The sequence below is a fragment of the Accipiter gentilis genome, chromosome 3, assembly GCF_929443795.1.
Source record: "Accipiter gentilis chromosome 3, bAccGen1.1, whole genome shotgun sequence".
Classification (NCBI taxonomy): Eukaryota; Metazoa; Chordata; class Aves; order Accipitriformes; family Accipitridae; genus Astur; species Astur gentilis.
The window spans coordinates 28,139,938-28,155,269 of NC_064882.1; the positions used below are offsets into that span (position 1 = coordinate 28,139,938).

Consider the following 15,332-nt stretch of genomic DNA (forward strand, 5'->3'; position numbering starts at 1 on the left):
ACCAGAAACAAATACAAAACAAAAAACTAAACAGATTACATAAAGAAAAAATGGACAAAAGAGCTACAGAAAGTCCCTCCAGGCAAATCCTGGAAGAGGATCCAAAACTTATTCTCCTTTTACCAGACACCTGTGATATCTACTTGTAAAGTACATCCTTCTCTAGTCAAACATGATGATAGTGTATTACTGCTACTGACTTCTCTGCTGTTTGAATGGTGCAGTGGGTACCTTTGGCTACTGATCCTAATCTAAATAACCCTACTGATAAGGCATAGAGTTACATCATGCTCCACTATGAACTTGTCACCTCACCTATTTATTAAGTTTTAAAACCTAGGAAACTACATTGAGTAAAAGCTGTAGTAAAGCAAAGCATTACTAATTTCTGCATGCTGGAATTTTCAGAAATGAGACTGATTTTCAACCCATTAACTTAAAAAATTAGAGGGAAAAAAACCTGTAAGGTAATGAACAATTTTGGTTCTTAAGCACTGCTTGAATAGCATGCAGCGAGTAAACAATAGGGTAACACCAAACAGAAGTTAAAAAAAAATGAAACAGATTCTCAGTAAGTGTGTGCCATCCATTTTGTGCAATCAACAAGGCAGACATCCCACAGGAAAAACTGTAATTGTGTGATTCAAGATCATATGATAAAATATATATATAATATATATACAGCAAATTGGACTGTTTGCACAGACAATATTAACTGTGATGCTGTTCAGCTTTTAAATGTTTGACTTTGCAACCTTAAAAATGCTCTTTTAACACACTTTCTCTAAAATGTACAAATGAAAACTAACAAACAATTCATTGCCAGGAAATGTGTTTACACATTTCTAAATAATCCTGCATATAGAGCTTACAGTTTATCATTTTTACAATTTCAATGCTAGATTGCTAGTATCATCCCTTGCTTGGCTGTATATTAGCTTTATACAGAGGCTGAGCTTTACCGAATAAAATTTTCCAAACAACAATATTGGATGCTAACACACACAATGCTGCCCATAACAAACCCTCATAATGTTTTACATTAAAGAAAGGAAATTCATGGTCCTTATGAGTTATAGATTCATACAGCTATAAATGTAATAGTGTCTAAACTACATATCAGAAATATTACAGCAAGAAATCTCTGCAATCACACAATTCAACTTCAGCAGAGAAACTGTACACAAGAAGAAGTGTTAGATAAATGAATAAAATCTATATGAAATACAGCAGATCATAAAACAGCTACATGTATCTGAAAAAGGCTTTACTATACTTTACAAAAAATAAAGCAGAACTTTCAGTATATGCAACAAGAACGTCTCAGGGTGTTAGCATTACCTAACAGTAAATTGAGTTAATAGCCTCGCAGCAGAACTAACCTTTTGAGAATGTCTAAAAGACTCACACTTCATGCATAGTATAAACACATATTAAAAACAACTGCAAACTATAGTTAACTTTTAAAGGACCTAACGGTGTGGCTGACAAATATATTAAAAGGCAGCCATAGCTTGTTCCTCTTAAAAAAAGGTAACTGTTGAAAATGGTCCATGTGAATTTCAGGAAATGGATTTTAATAAATCTATTTCCATAACAACTCATGATTTACATGAATATAAAATGAAATATTTTATCATTTTTCTGATTATCTTGACTTTCAGTCATCAAAACAGAATGCCTGGCTTTTTTATTCAATTATTTCATTATCCACATTAAGATAAAAATGCTCTTAGTGCATGCAGCATTTAACAGAATATAAACAGATGCAATGTAACCAACAACATTAATTTCACACCTCTAATATTCCTAAACTAAGTAATTCTAATACCAGACCAAATAACATCAACTCCTTAGGTAAGCTGCCAATGAACAAGATTTACATTTGTTTTTAAGGGCGAGATCTTATGATTGTACTATGCAGTTACCAATAAATGCCCCAGTATTACAAGAAAATGGCTACATCCTCAAAGGACATGAGATACTGTAAAATTCTCAGATTTATGAGCAAATTTACACGTATGCATGTTATTTTTTATTGCAATAAAAGCCTTGCATCACAGTATTCACAATTCTGTAAAGGTTTAAATAGGGATTTAACTTTTTATGGTATATTAGATATACTGACTATAACACGGCTTTGGATACTCCAAAAGGTTTCATTGTTGAGGACTTGAGTCAAATATAAGGTACTATGAAAAACTGCTGCTGTACAAGGGAGTATGGAAACAATCCACATCTTACTAGTTCCTCTTTATGTCTTTTTGATTGTACATATGTAGAGTATCTGCAATAATACAGAAAGCAATTTACAAGATATTTACATGCATATGATGACAGGTTCAAATAGCCATGAAAAAGGCATAGCACATCTTTTTATAAAACTTAGCAAAGATAAAAGAGGTTCAGTCTTCTATCCAGGACTTTTTTCTTGTCCCCTTCTGAAAAAGTCAGCACCATTCAGGAAAGCCTCAGGAACTAGCCAGATCAATTGAATAGTTCATTCTACACTATCTTGCTCATATATCTGTTAAAAAATTAGGGAAGACTCTGAAAGACTTCACCACAGCACAGTTTTTTACAGGTATGTTTATATTTCTCATAAAATGTTTATCAATTTCTGTGACAACTCAGTAGAGCATTTCTATTTTCAAAAGAGATCACTAGAAGATACATGCTTGCACATTTGTGTTTTCACCTAGTCTTCATATTTTACTCTCACTTTGCTCCTTACCTCTGGCTGATTAGAAATATTGAGAATGAGGGCCCACAAATCAGCTCGGAGTGCTGTTGGACAACCCTGACGAACATACTGTTGAGCTGCAGCACTATCTTGCTCTGCTAAAACTGTAAGAAACAAAGCAGATAATGAATTGATGTAGTTTACAACTTCCAAAGTTTATCAAATTATCAAATGCTTTAATTTTTAACTTTACAAACTGGTTTACCATGCTGTAAGCATTACCTAATTGGAAAATATTTATAAGATCTGGTTTCCACAATGCAATTTTGAAGTAGTTCCCTGGGAAACAAGGCAATTGATACTAATAAGCAAGGCTGTTGCAGAACAGCACTTCATATGTAACCTCTTAGTATGTACCTGGGACTGTTATCAAGGCTAGTTGCAGCCAGTAGGCTGGCATCAAGCAGAACAAGCAGCTGTACACTGTCACAAAATACTCCTGTTTACCTATGAGTGGTATCTCAGTTCAAATAGGAGATTGCCACTCATTCCGTTTTTATGTGTCTCCCCTATTTTTATGTTAACTATATGAATATGTTCACAGATAACTGTGGGGCAAGAATTTTCCATCTTGGAGCATACTGTCATGTTCCTTCATTATTGGTAAACGTACTCTGGAGGATAAAGACTTTCTTTCTCAAAAGATTTTGGTTTTCTTTCAGACTGACATAAACCCAATACTCTACTGTTGACAGGTTTGCTTAGATGTGTCACTGTTGTGAAGCTTTAGGCTACTCTGTCACTAGGGCCTCATCCTGAACACAGTACTGTACATACCTTAGAGCAGATTATCTCATTCCTTACTTAAATCTATAAGCTTGAAATACATGCATCTTTAGCTATTCTAATCTGGTAGAAGTGTTGTTTCCCATCGAGGTTATGTGATTAACTGTACCCTCATACCTAAAATGTTTTTCACAACACAGAGAGAGTTGGGAGAATATTTCTGTGAGATTATCTAGGCATTAGAATGGTGTTGTACAGGTACTCAGAAGTTTCCAAATATTTTTCTGAAGACTCTCAGAAATAACTTGCATTTCTAAATTTCACTAAATTCAATATTCAGAATATCTGCCCTGACATGACTTAGAAGGATGAGGTTTGGAATTATAAATCTATTTGAATTGATTCCTCTCTCCTTCCCTCTCTTCTTAAATACTGAATAAACCAGTCTGCCAATTTTCTGTTTAGCCTGCAGAGCTCTAACACAGATGGTGTGTGATCCTTTTTTCCTAAATAAGGAGGGCAAAAAGAAAAAACATTCCTACATTCCTCACAAAACTTTGGAAAAGACTGTGATTCATCTCATTGTCCATGAGTATTCACCTTATTGTTTCTTACTGAGACACAAAATATTAAAAAGTAGCTTTGCTATATACAGGTTTTTACTAAATACAATAAAGGAAATTCCTCAGACTTGGCAATACATCTAATATAAAAGCAAAATCAATACATCAGTGGCAACCAAAGTCATAACCAACACCCCATAGAGCATGCAGTAAGATTCCTACCGAATAAACTGAGATTTCAGTTTATGGTCAAGACTCTTAACTTACATTTTTACAAAATCCTGTGTCTTCACATATAGGAAACGCTAAGACAATTTCTGTAATAGAGGCTGCTCTACACAGACAAGAGATGAGGAGTAAGAATTACATTGCGGAGTTGAATGACTGGCTCAGGAACTCCGGATGGGGAATTTATTTGGAAGAACAGGAAAAGAAAAGAAAGATGGATAGTACCCTAATGAATTGCTCTTGGATCGGAAAACAGACGATGAGGGATAGAAAGAGGACTGCAAAAGGAGAATTAAAAAGGAAAGGTCACCGTTTTGCTACTGCAACAAAAAAAAAAGGGATGGAGGACTTTCAGGATGGTATCCGTTCTATTTTTTTCTTCAATGGTGATAATGTTTAGCAGGAATCACAAGAGACAGTAAGGAGCAGATATTGATGGATTTCAAACATTCCTTTTATGTTTCTTCTATGAGCAAACTTGAGCTAATGAATGATTGATTATTCCTTTTTATCTTTCCCTTTCTTTTGTAGGTTATTTCTTAACCTACAAAAAAACCCCGGAACTTCTTCAGAAAAAGCAGGATACACAGACAAATGATTGAATTTTCCATAGTGGCTAAGTATTGCAATATTTAGCAAGTTCTGCAATTGCAAATAACCATTAAAAAGACTCTGTTCTGACGCACAGGCGTAAATCCCATTACACTAATGAGAACTGTGTATGCAGAGAAGGGAATACAGAGTCTTTTGTTTAAAACGAAATTCAGTGGTGGCATAAGTTAAGTTATCACCAAAAAAGTTATGTCTCTATGCTTCCTATTTTATTTTAAATGAAATATATATGGAGCTATTTATCTGGTAGCTACTGGTAGACTGCAAATACTTGCTTTTCTGTCTCTGTCTAAATTACAACGGTATTACTGACTGTCTCTGTCTAAATTACAATGGCATTACTGACAATGCTTTGTGTTAGTCTGTCTAAAAATCTTAAAATTCTAAGAGGTACATCTAACTGAGATAGAAATTTACTAAATACATTCCTAACTACTCACAGTTTATCACAGATGAAAACAGATCCATACCTTTCTGTCCAACACGTACATGTTCATTTTCAAAGAACTCTAGAAAGTAAAGAAATAGAAAAGAATGTCAAATAAATAAATAAATAAATAAGATATTCCAGATAGTAAAATATTTTATATTTTTACTACACACCATGACATTCAGCTGACTTTTACTGCTAATGTCACTAAAAATTAATCTGCATCAGCACCGATGTTCTTTTTCAAAAACTAAGACAAAATAATACTACAGAATTTTTTTCTTGTCTGAAGGACACAAATACCGAAGTAGCACTATACGAAATGAATGTAGACTTTCAATTAGGTAAGTTTCCATTTTAAAAGAAAAATCACTTGATACTACAGTGTTTTCCATTTTTATATGGGAAGACCATTTAAAAATCCTATTTCTACAGGAATAAAGGCACACATGAAAAAACAACAAAAATTATGCAGTATTTAAGCTACTGAATATTAATATATGGATATTTTCTGTAATCTTTCCTTGAAGATAGTTATTTAAAAGATGTTTCTATAAATGCCTATCTGTTAGTTGCCTTAACATTTATTGATATTTTCTGTAATTCTGGAGACAGGCAATTTTGTTCTCTAGATCCTGAAGTGTTTAAACACACTGAAATTAACATATTTTCAACTTAAGGTGATGATTTTAGATCTTCTCCAAATCTGACTCTTCATATTTGCAATGTTTTCTATTATTAGCTATATTTTACAAAGAAAATCACTACAATCATAGTTACAGAACAAATATTTATGGTTTATTATGGAAAAAATACACAAATTACTTGATAATTGCCAAGTATTCTACTCATTAGTGTTCTATTTAAATGACTGAAGCACAGCATTAGCTAACCAGGAGGCACTTGTGCTGAATCATCAATACCCAGCTGTCCTATATTTAAGCCTAGTTCACTGAAGTCTTCTTTCTGCAAAGAAACAAAACCATAAAACAGTAATTAACAATGTTTAATTCTCTAAATCACTACAGATTTCTTCTGAAAGGCTTAAAGCAAATATTTTCTAAACCAAACATAGTTCTTTTAAATGTATACATATGAAATATGAGTTCATGTTTTTAAAGAGAAGAATCTCACATCAATTCTTACTGTAGTTTTAGTTATAGGCCCCAATTCTCACATCAACTATGAGCTACACCTGGATGGAATAAAGTGGTGAATGAAAGACCAGGTTAAAGACACCTATTTCCCAGCTCTTTTCCAACTCAGGTGCAAGTTTTTCAACCTCAAGACCCTTATCACTGCAGCACTAAGAAGAGCTCTTTTATTTTCCAATTATAATACTGGTACCCAAGCATTTCCTTTCATGTACAATCTGACAATAAAGGGATTTAAAATTAGTTTGAGAAGAAAATCAGAAGCTAACAGATTGTCAGGTTACTGATCTTGTACAGTGTCAAATAAAACTGTAGAATTAAGATAAACTACATATTTAAAGTTTCTTGTACAGAAAAAAAAAGAGTAAGTGAATAATATGTACACAAGTGTATTTTTGGCACAAATCAAACCTGTGTGGCATAAAATGAAAGCTTTCCTGCTGGCAGATAATTTACTGTTTATGTTTCATTTTTCATCAAAAATGTCTTTTCATAAAACTTTTTTATGCCTTGTGTTTTAACTACATATTTGGATTGATTTTTCACTTTCAAAAGGAGAAACTTACCATGATACTAATATTCTTATAGCTGAGAATCTTATTCATTAGCAAGGCAAAATAATTCTTACAGAAACCTCTTGTGAGAAAAAATACACTTACCAATTCTGGAATATCTTTAACTTTTAGAGGAACCTGAATTAGCCCCAGATGACTCCTGAAACTAGGCTGTTCTCCATTTTCATAATTTGGGTTTCGAAGATTCATCAGTACCTTAAAAGTGACAGCTCTGTCATTCCTTGCACATATTTGGAAATTTACATTCAGAACTCTTCTTAACATCGTCAGTGTTACAAACAGGACATTCACCATAAAACCATTTCCTGCAACTATCATATATAGAGGCCCAAATTACCAAATTATATCTCATTTTCAAAATCAAAAAGGAGCAAAATTTTTAAGGAAGCAAACATATTCTACTTTGAAAAGTAAGCTCAAATTATGAAGTAAAAAAGCAGAAAGAATTTTGATATATGGAAGTAAGTACTGGCTACCTAGTAAATTCTTGACTAAAATTCTCTTCCTCATCAAAGGTATTTGAACACCAAGAGTATATTTCTGATGGCTACAATATCCAGGATATTCTTCAGTAGTACTTTCTTCTGAAAGAATTTTTATCCATATTCTTACACTGGCAACCTTACGTAGCTTTCTATCAAAGTGCTACATAATTTGCTACCAAAATAATTTCTTACTAAATAACAATACACCAAAATACCTTCTTTCATTTAAGAAAAAAAAAATTTACATAATTGAAAACCCAAAGTAAGAATAAAATTTAAAGAACAAGGAATCGTAACGTCAAGATAAGTAACTATGATCTATGAAGAAATTTACAGTCTCTTACATACTGCTATTCCATGGGTATAGATTTTGATATTATAATGTTGAGCTGGCAAGGATTCTTTCTAAGATAAGTTTCCAGCTCTTACGAAATTCTTCCACAACATCTTACCTCTACAGTTCTCCATCTTGTAGGTATTCTAATACCATATAACTTCACTGTCAGACTTGCAAATTTAAAGATTAATGTAAGAAACTGCAAACTCTGGAAAGAACAGTGTAAAAGAAAAAGAGTGACCATGAGGGTCACTGGATAAGGCTAAAATGAAGATGGATTTGTTTACTGATTAAATACAGAACTTGGCTGCTAGTACAGTGATGGAAACAGAATAAATTAAAAATTTCCAATATTATTATCACTAACTGAATAACAGGAGCTCTATAGAAATGTAATAAAATGGATAGAAATTTTACTGTTGGATTCAGAAATGCATTCACAATTCATAACCATGAAACAATTTACACTTAAGTCAGAAATACTATAAACCTCCTCTATCTCTACAAAAGACATTCCACTAAACTTGCACTGAATCACATCAAAATATTAATACATTAATTTCGACTGATAATTCAGTATTAGATTTCTAGGTTTTATTCTGTAAATTAGGAGGCCATCTTAACTCTATAATTCTACACTGTCATCACGCTCTAGATGATTTGTTTCCTGTGTAACTCACAGGCCATACAGATATGGATTTTTTTAAAATTTTATTTTCAATCATATTTTAATCCAAAATCTCCTATTGTGTCACCATTAAGTTCACCGTCATCAACAATGTTTACTCTCCATTGTCTGTGCCTATTCTAGGCATAGCTGGTAAAGCAAGTTCTGTTTTACTAAGATGTTCTGTGCTTGAACCATATAAAATAAAGAGTAATACTATCATTTCTGACTTTAAAGATTCTGTCACCATTTTCTTAATGGTTTGATTACAGACAAAAGCCTCCAAATTCCAGAGTTCTATTTAATGTCTGTTTTTTTCACAGTCTTCATAGATGACCCACAATTTCAACTGCATACAGGTCTACTATCTACCACCAACCAGTCTATCAGCTTCACATATTGTAATTTATCAGCTTAATGTATTGCAATTTAAAGATGTAAAATGATTTATGAAATCAGTTGGAGAATTGTTCTCAGAGGAAAGTTAGCTCCAAACTGTTCTTTGGAGAAAGAGAAGGTTATCACAAGTACAATTTAAAATGGCAGTTAAAAAAAGAGACAATAGCATTTTGTTTTGTAAACAAAACATGGAGTTGTAAAAAACATGCCAAATTTCATTTGCTATAAAAGACAAATTGTTTGCAACACATTTAATAATTATTTTTCCCTTCACATAAAAGACTAAAATGGATGCAAGTCAATGGCTGAGTCATCATTTCATAAATGCTTACCTCAAGAAAATCTTTAGGTGCATAAACAGGCCGGAAGAGACTTAGATCTGAAATAAGATTTCAATGATGCTATGTTAAAACCAAGAGATGAAAAAAACATGCAATTTTCCCATACCCGTAACACAATCTAGCAAAATAACATATTAAAGCAAAGATTAAAATAAAATTATCACAGTTATCATGACAACAACCACCACATATTCTCCAAGATTATGCTACTGTTAGTGCCTTAGTTTTGTAAACCCCAAGCAGGTGAACAGGAAGTTTTTACTAATTCCACGTAAGTCTTTAGATTGAACCATTCTTAGAAATGGGAGAGATATGATACTCAAAAGAGGTTGGGTTTCTTTTTTTAACAGCATACATTGTTGAAATAAATGTACTGCTGTCAAATAAAAAACAGGGACTAGTCATAACAATGCATGAAAAGTATTTGCCATCAGAGAGGTGATACTGTGATACAAACTAGTACCTTTGCAAAATCATTTCTTTTAAGGAACCAGGATATGAACTAACAAGGTAGTTAGCTTGCTCTCCCAAAGGATAATATGACTGACTATTCTGTGCAAGTGTTATTTTTGCCTTTTGTTAATAAAATGTCTGAGCGTAATTATCCATAGTTCTGAACATTTTCTATTAGCCTGAGCTTACTCTAAGAGGAGCTATGCCCTAGTTGTATAAATCTCTAAAGCACTGGAATGAGGAGTATTATACCTTAACCTCTCACTGATGACTCAAAGTTAGTACAATAATTTGAAATAAAATAACAATGAAATGAATATTTATTTATGCATAATGACACATTACCAATGAGAAAAAAGATTGAAATCAGTTTACCTTGAAGTGATTACACTAACCTTTGACCGACAAATAAGATGTACATGCTATTTTGCTATGTACAAAAATTTATTGCACATAAATTTAGTTGACCTTACCTGGCTCATCAGTTCCCATTTCATTCCATTTATTAAGCAGTTCTTTCTGTTCACTTACAGGCCTCTGAAAGGCACAAGAAAGTAACTCTTCTTTTTTTAACAGAATGAGTAAAACATGTCTGTTTCAAATACATAAATTAATGTAACACTTTAAAAAAATAGATTGCACTAGCAACACAAACTTATTTTGCTTACAAATTATCCCCAGCCTGAAGGTATATTCTACTGTAGAAAGTCCAAGTTCCAGTTCAAGGAAAAAAGAAGCCTATTAAATTGTTTCATGTGTTTACTAATGAATTTTAGGCTATTTAGTAGTCAGCTTCATATTACTGAAGATTTACTGCTTATTCCATAGAGCTGTTGGACTTTGTCATCAAATTCATGTCCCCGGCACAGTCATGAAAAGCAAACACAGCTGCATCCTTTATCTCAAATGATGAACCATAGAGGTTCTGCTACCCATCATAGATATACAACAGGAGAAAGATAAAGAACAAAACATTCTAACATTATTCCCCAGTTCCATGATCTTTAAAATTAAAGCTCTAAATTAATAAAAAGCAAACCAAAACACAGCAGAATGAATGACAAACAAAATTATCAATGTACCAGTATCTCTCCTAAAGTACCAGTTCAACTATAGCTTCCTCCAGCACACAAAGTGTATCTATAACACGTACAGGCTATGCAGTTGGAAGTTACACAGCTGAGTCTACACACAAAAAAGCTCTATTAAGACCAATGAACACAGCAATTAGCTTTGCAACATGCTGCTCCCTCAAGAGGATAATTACTGTAACAGCAAAGAGGAAGATCTACCTATAGACTTTATCTTCTCCAAGTTGAGCTGATGCATATGTTGCCACTATCCCTGAAAACTATTCTGTATTAAAATTATTTGGATACCGGCATTGCAGCTCTTGATAACCACATGTAAAATGAACAATACATTACAAGTGCACAAAATGAGACTAACTTTCCAAAAAATGTCAGTTTGGCAACGGAATGTTAATCATACATTACCTTTTGTGCTAGTGGGATACTGAGTTCTGTGCACATGCTGTTTAGACTTTTCAGAATTCGCTTCTCCCAGCTTCCCTAAAACACACATTTAAAAAATTAAATTATATGGAATTTCTTTTTCCTCTTATTGCATCTGTCATGAAATAACAAGCAGCTTTTTAAAGTCATATATAAGAAAGGATAGCAAGAGTCACTGACTGACATCTGCAAAAATGTTAAGGGAATATTTACATGCTTGTTTAAATGGAAACAACACAGCAAACAGATTTAATCATTTACATCACAATAAAGAACCAGAAAAATGAGTTGTTCATATTTCAGATCTCCAAAAATCATGTACTTCACAAAAATTTCTGATTTTTGACATATGCCTAATGATCAAGCTTCCTCTTACATCAACACTTAACAGATTTTTCAAACACATATAAGCAGGGCAATTAACTGTGTACAACGAATGCCTTCTCCACTTTGTGACCTGAAGAGAATGCACACCACAAAAGGTACCTTAGATGTTTCCAGAAGTTAAAAAAGTTAGAAATTTGGTATTCTGTAATGCTCAAAAAAATAGTTCTTCTAAAATAATGCTCAGGAAATAGTTCTCTAATCAAAGAGAATAGAAGTAGACAATACCTCAGTAGCAAGCGGACAGCTTAAAGAGCAATCAGATTCTTCCAACTCTTGCAATAGACTTCAAACTTACCATATGGTGCCTAATCCGCAGATAATTCAGAGGAAGTTAATGCCAACTAGTATTGACTTCCTTGTCAACTGACTTAGGATTTTGCTTCCGTGATTACAGCAGCACTGGTGGGTTTTATATTTAATTTAGTTTTCTGTGGATAATGAGTCAGGCCTCGATCAAATGAATGCAAAGACTCCTCTTAATGTCATTTAGCTCTATTTATTATTTGTAATTTGCTCTAGACACAAATTCTACAACAGTTAGTTGCTGTCTAACCACATGTTCCTCAAACTTAAAAGTTCTGTCCAAAAGAGGCTGCAGTTTATTAGACAGGAAGCAAATGAAGGGAAGGGCAGATGTTCAAATGTTCTGTTAAAAAAATAAAAATTATATCTTCCCTATAATTGTTTCATTTAGCTTCCATTTACAAGATCCTCTCATGACTTTTTCCATCAAACAAAATAGCTGTCTTTCACCAAAAATTTCTTCTCACAATCAGGTCATCGCTTTACCTTCTCTTGCATAAACAAAACAGATCTGATATTTGACTGTAAGGAATGTTTTCCAAAATGCAGTATTTTTTATATTATTCTGTATAATATTTTTATGTAACTGAATTATCATATTCAAATGCCTTCCAAATGCTGCAGTTACAGAACACCATGCCACAAACTGGTTATTCTCTCGCTGAGGGCTGGTATAGGGCATTTACAGTACCCTATTTTGCTGAGAAGTGTGGTTTTCTTGCTGGAAGAAATGAGAAATGAGAGAGCACAAAGACTACTAAGCCATATAGGATAATTAGGAAAGTGGAAACAAATAAAGAATACAGAGGTGTTAGTAGCAGTTCAAAAAACAAAGTGAAATCATCAAGATCAAAATTAAGGGCGAGATGGGGGAGCGGGGTAAGCACAGATATGGTCCAAGATATAAAAGCTACAAAAGAGGCACAGAGGAGGAAGATGGCAACTTTGCAAGACCAAAAACCAGCACATTCCAAGGAGTGACAGAGGTCCATTCTCCTGGTGTGACTGACAACTGCCAGAGCAGACACTAACCTACTTATTGCCTTGGGGATGCAACAAGTTAGTAATAAATCACTCCTGGATGCTCATAAACTGTGCCATAATTCAGCCTTCAAGGCTCTGCCAGGTAAAAGATGTTCAAATAAAAGCAACCAAGTAAAAAAAAAAGTGAGGGTTACACAGCCTCTCCAAGCAAGACACCCTCCCCTCTGCCCAGGACAGCAGAGTTACCTGCAGTGAGCAGAAACAGAATGCAGTGTCCTCAACTGAAATAAAAGCCAGAGGCAGAATTCATAAAGTCACTTAATTGATGGGAACAATAAATTTTCCAAGATGATTCCTCTAATTTTATAAAGAAATTTAACACAAAGAAAATACATTGCTGGGATTGCTATAGTTACAACGATAACCTTCAGTAAAATAGTTGAGACTGAGGAAGGCAGTACTGCAATTTGCAAACAATTTCAAACATGTCTATTACAAATCAGATTTATCTTATCATCCTGTAGCAAAGTCATTTATAAACTTTCACTGCAGTTAAATGAAACTTGGTGGAGAACAAATAAACTAAACAGAAATATGTCACAACTGCATAAACTAGCCAGGATTAGTTAGTTTTTTCCACAATAATGAATCCTAAAATTCTTTCTTCTAGAAGACTAAACAGAAAGGTGTTTTTTTTCAGAGTGTACCTAATAAGACCTACTCTGCAGGTAGAATTCAAGGTGTCTGGACACAGATTTCATTTGGTACATTTTCTCTAATCAAAACCTGTAAATTTCAAAAAGAAGAGAAATATAGAAACTGTATTGGTACTCCTCCCATTCTGATTCTCATGAACTTTTCATTTGGCCTCTGATAAGAGGCATAATTTAATTTAGGACTAAAGAAACCAAATCAATACATGATCTAAAAGAGATCTGAATATCCCCTACTCCAACTTCTGTAACAAGGAACAGAAATTCTTTCAGGAATAATAAAAATGTTATCAAATTTCTTTTGACTTCAATACTTTTCAAAGAAAACACCATTTTTCTTTATCAACTGTTCAACCACTCAAGTCTATTTTCTCAAAGACATTTAGAAACCAGGAGGTCTTAAGCAGATCTTCAGCAGTCACAGCATTAGAATATGTAGTACTGTCATTTTAATTTTTTTAGAGTCCACCAGTCTATTTCAAGAAAGAAAATTAATAATTTAGCTGTTTTTTGTCCTTTAGAGATTATTTACCTCTTCTGGGAGAAATTAGGATATGGATAGGAAAATCTCTATTATACTTTAGAAAGTTCCTTGTACCCATGCTCCTATTGAAATCAACTGTAATGTTACTCATATTTTAAATAGGACTGCGGAGAGCTCTAGCTCTTAACTGTAAACCTACAGGTCAGAATGCTTTTTTTGATTGTGTGTCTGTATAGCATGTACAACATGGGGAATCTGACCTTAGGTAGCCTAAAAACCTGCCAGCCTAAAAACCTACCAGAATATCAACAGCAAATATAGCAAGGTACTTCAAGGTAATTTTCTAATCAAGTCTGTTGTTTATGTATTGACTTTCTTCAAAATGCAAGATCTGAAAATGAGCAAAGAGGAACACAGGAAAATTTAGGTACTGGGAGGAAAGGATTTGCTTTAGCAAAGCTCCACTTCAATACGATCTTCACAGATTTGGCTAGAAGCATGGAGGTAAAGACTCTAATGAAGCAAGGGACAAACAGGTTAAAACACAGACAGTCTTCTATTTTCCCAGAACTCTGAAGTGCAGTCCACCAGAGAACAATTTATCTTTTCAGATCCCTGTATTTTTAGATAACCAGCTGATGCTACTCAAGTAGAACACACTGAATTACCCTTATGATTTCCTGAAGTAGTACATCAGAATTCCCATTTTTGTGAATGCAATCCACTACCATAGTTTTAAAAGCTACCCTACCTTCAGGAAGGTATACTGTATTGCAGAAGGTCACCCAGAGTTATGTTTCCACAAATTTCAGATACACCTATCATTTTTTTCATTGAAGACAAATTTAGAAGTCATGGAACAAAACTTTAAAGAAGATCAAGCAAAAATAAGTACTACTAACTCAAACAACATGGGTTCTCCAGAGCCAGTAGAGTATTCAGCTTCCTTTTAAGATAGCTAGTTAACTGAACACTGCTTCACTCCGGAAAGCAGGAACTTTTCCCACTCCAGTTGTGGAAAGCAGCTGCTGGAGCCAAGCAGACCTACTCCAATACAGAACTGGCTTCTCCTTTCCTGTTTTCGTGCTCCTTATCTTCGTAGCTGGACGCTGGGGCACCATATTTTATCAACCTATCTCCTCCTTAAGTTTACTTGTTCAACATTTCTCTCAAAAACCCTGAAACAACAAGCTCCTAGCTTACAGCTAAAACCAGGGAAAAGGACCTGTATGGA

At 33.8% G+C, this 15,332-nt stretch overlaps 1 protein-coding gene across 1 annotated transcript in view; it reads right to left on the bottom strand.

Moving 5' to 3' along the window:
- TBC1D19 (TBC1 domain family member 19) overlaps window positions 1-15,332 on the bottom strand; it is a 52,683-nt gene that overhangs the window by 20,321 nt on the left and 17,030 nt on the right. Inside the window, exons 5-11 of the mRNA XM_049795391.1 lie at window positions 11,210-11,284; window positions 10,187-10,250; window positions 9,252-9,298; window positions 7,116-7,226; window positions 6,196-6,268; window positions 5,343-5,381; window positions 2,735-2,847 (exon numbers count right to left, since the gene is read on the bottom strand). Of these exons, the coding sequence (XP_049651348.1) occupies window positions 2,735-2,847; window positions 5,343-5,381; window positions 6,196-6,268; window positions 7,116-7,226; window positions 9,252-9,298; window positions 10,187-10,250; window positions 11,210-11,284 (522 nt within the window). The remainder of the gene's footprint in view (window positions 1-2,734; window positions 2,848-5,342; window positions 5,382-6,195; window positions 6,269-7,115; window positions 7,227-9,251; window positions 9,299-10,186; window positions 10,251-11,209; window positions 11,285-15,332) is intronic.